The sequence below is a fragment of the Meleagris gallopavo genome, chromosome 17 (assembly GCF_000146605.3).
Source record: "Meleagris gallopavo isolate NT-WF06-2002-E0010 breed Aviagen turkey brand Nicholas breeding stock chromosome 17, Turkey_5.1, whole genome shotgun sequence".
In the NCBI taxonomy this organism is placed as follows: domain Eukaryota; kingdom Metazoa; phylum Chordata; class Aves; order Galliformes; family Phasianidae; genus Meleagris; species Meleagris gallopavo.
In genome coordinates, this window is record NC_015027.2 from 131483 (window position 1) to 134839 (window position 3357).

General features: G+C 39.7%; 1 protein-coding gene across 1 annotated transcript in view; it reads right to left on the minus strand.

Moving 5' to 3' along the window:
* SNAP29 (synaptosome associated protein 29) overlaps positions 1-3351 on the minus strand; it is a 9192-nt gene extending 5841 nt beyond the window's left edge. The window contains exons 1-4 of the mRNA XM_010719950.2: positions 3282-3351; positions 1827-2023; positions 763-848; positions 121-225 (exon numbers count right to left, since the gene is read on the minus strand). Of these exons, the coding sequence (XP_010718252.1) occupies positions 121-225; positions 763-848; positions 1827-1981 (346 nt within the window). The 5' untranslated portion in view covers positions 1982-2023; positions 3282-3351. The remainder of the gene's footprint in view (positions 1-120; positions 226-762; positions 849-1826; positions 2024-3281) is intronic.
* Positions 3352-3357: the final 6 nt, after the last annotated feature.

Sequence of the window (3357 nt, forward strand, 5' to 3'; positions counted from 1 at the left end):
TCAAAGCTCATATGAAATATACAAAAAAAAGTTCTCAGGAATATATTAGGGTCTCTCTGGCTTGAGAACAAAAAAATTGAAAATTGTACAATGTCAAACAGCTTCAATTTTCTCACCTACCTAAGTTGTTATCAATTTTTTTGTGGTAAGCTTGCAGACATTGATTCTTTGGATAGGCATCCCGTTGCACTGAAGAAATCGAATCTATGCTGCTGAAATCACTATCTGTTAAGAGTACAAGATAAAGTATATAATAAAGAAACAAGAATCAAGTTTTGGAAAGCTATCAAAACTTAATTTGACTATAGTTGCCATGTAATTATATAATCAGTTAGCAAGAGCATCAAAAGCAGTCCAACATCACTACCTACTGGACACACTCAAACAATTATAAAGCTATAATCACTCTTATCTTCTGCAACTCTACTGTGTAGCTAAAAAAAAAAAAGACACCAACCAAAAATAACCAATAAATCCCACTACCAACAAAACAAGTTTACTACCTTCTATCAGCATTTAACATTCACTCAGGTGAAGTCACTTCTGCCCTCTGTTGGACAGACTCTTAATGTTATGTGAAACGTAATGGAGATTGATGTTACCAGAAAGCATTTCTTTTCTTAGAGAATTACAAATCAGAAATGGTAGGATACCAGCCTCCAGAAACTAGGTAGCAACACAAATCAGCAGTTGGTCCTATCTTCACCACTGAGCAAATTCCCTCCACTTTGACGACAGGCATTCAGTATAAAATAAACAAACCTGAATTATCTAGGCGCCTTAAATTCGGATGACTTTCCTGATATTTTGGGTCTTGATCTTTGCTAGACATCATTGCTTCTTTTAATCTGGTAATGAAAAATAGTAAAACTAAAATATTCTTACAGATCAAAGGCTTCATTCTGAATCAGTCCAAGAACACACATTAAAATTATCCAAGAGAACTTACTAGACCTGATCCAACATATCCCTTTACAACTAATTATTATCACATCTTCAGTGAAAACAGAATTGGTTGCTCTAGTGCTGAGAATAGTGTAAGCTTTGTATCAGGAACAAAACCACGTCTGCAGTCTTGGAGGCAACCTATTCCTTTCCTCCAATTGAAAATGAAAAAGGGAAGCAGGAAAATAATCCATACAGCACTACCATGCTTCACATAAATTTCTCAGCTGAAGACAGACAAGTACTGTAAGACACAGCAATTCATTTCTGCTTATAGCTTTTAATAAAAAAAATTGAGAAAGATGCATAATATTTAAGTGAAAGCATGCCAATGCTGCAAAATCATAATTTCCTAATACAACTGAATAAAGCATGATGATTCAGGGACTCTGAAAAATAACTTGCAAATAAACTCCTAAAAATCTGAAGTTATTCTTACCATTACAAATATAAGGAAAAGAACATTTTTTTCAGACTTAAATCAAAAAGAGAACCAGACACCATCTCAGTAGTTTACAGAATCAATACATTATTTTTAAATTCTGTTTTTTTTGGTAACATTTCAGAGATGCTGGGGAGGAAAACTTACTGAGGAGTTTAGGAGAAAGACACATGAATGGAAATAGTGACGCTGTGAGGAAACAGACGAAACTCTCTTTGTAAGAGTCAGGTAATTGGAGAGGGATCAAAGAGCACAAAGACAGCTAAGGCCCTGGTAACAGAATGAGAAAATACGACAGCACTATCCCCACTTCAACGTTTACTTTAGAAGAACTGCTCTAGATCCAGATTCTCTCAGAAGAATTCTAATGACAGCCAACTCCCCTGCTTGAACCCAAGAAAACAGTACCACGCCCCAATACAATTTTCATTTGACTTACCTATTGCTGCCATAATATTCAGGCATTCCATTTTGTTCTGGTTTGTTCTCGGGTGGTTTGGCTTTGAAGTAGTTAACCAGGCCTCCAAAAACGCTCTTAATGCTATTTATGTGCCTTTGACTAGTCTTCAGGTCCTGGTCCATTTTATCAACCATTTGTTCTGTACGCTTCAGTGCCTCTCCTTGACGTATGAGCTCCTAATGGATATTGACAGATAAAATGAAGCTAGTAAAGCCAAGGTAAACTGAAAAATCAAGCATTTTTAATAAATGTACTTCAAACAAACAAACAAACAAAAAACCTCTTTCAACTGTGCAGACTACTCCTAAAGGCTTGCAAGTATTTTCACTCACTCCTGTTTTTCTGGGGGCATTTCAATGAAGAGCTGGCAATTAGGTATGGCATTGGCCAGCTACAAAAACTTGATTTGTGCACAACTAGCTTCCCAGTATGTACTACAAAAGAGATTCAGGCACTTTCCATCCTGGTCTTCTGTCAGATTGCATTGCTTCTTGCTGGAACAAGTAAGTATTGCACCTAATGGGCAATGTAGTGAAAATGCAAAGGTTTACAACAGCCAAATGAAAACTAGGTCTAGTTCTGAAACTGGAAATTAACAAGGGATGCTATTTTCACATTGCTGGGTTGTTCTGGATGATTTATAAATAAACTAGCTAAAGAAAGTAAATACAGCTAGAATTTTTTTCTTACTGCAGGATTAGTTTTAAGATAATGCTAACAGTGCAGGAGTTACAAATCCTGATACTCACAGCTGTGTTATTTCAGTGGCATTATGCTAAAGCAATCCAAATATTCATTCTGACAGAAGACCTGCCCTCAGCTAATGCCGGTACAAAACCAAGGACTGTGCTAAGACTCAATTCTCAGTCTCTCATTTCAGCCATTCATAACACAGAGACCACAAGGCAGAGCTTGGTCACTTTGACGGTCATGTTGCTGCACTTGGGCAAACTCCCAATTACTGGATGACATCAGGGCAAGGCCCTCATTAACGACATCTGAATATAAACTGCACTCCAAAACAAGCACGTGAGAATGAAGGAAATGATTAATAGAGGTGGAACCAAGAGCACGATCGACGACTAAATGCACAGGCTCCTCATTTTATTAGAGTCGCTGAAAACTAAGTATATGCACTGTTAATAAAACCCAGTAAGAAACTGAGCTCTGCTCTCGGTGTAAAGAGATTCCAACTGAGATGTCATGCTTTAAAAACCAGCCCTCTCCAGCAGCAAACCGCGATATGGAAGGACGTACTGCCTCTGAGACGCTGATCGATTCCGAGAACTAACGACAGCGTCCAGAGGACGGGAAAACATCAGAATCAAAACCCATACCGGAGCGGGGCAGCGGCATGTCCGGGCCAGGCACGGCCCAGGCCGAGGACAGGGGCAGCCCCGCCGCCGGGTTGCCGCCGCAGCGGCCCGGACCCACCTCGGAGGCGGCCACACCGATGCGCTCGGACTCGTAGAGCAGCGAGAGGGAGCGCGCGGTGCTGTCGGCGGTGGCG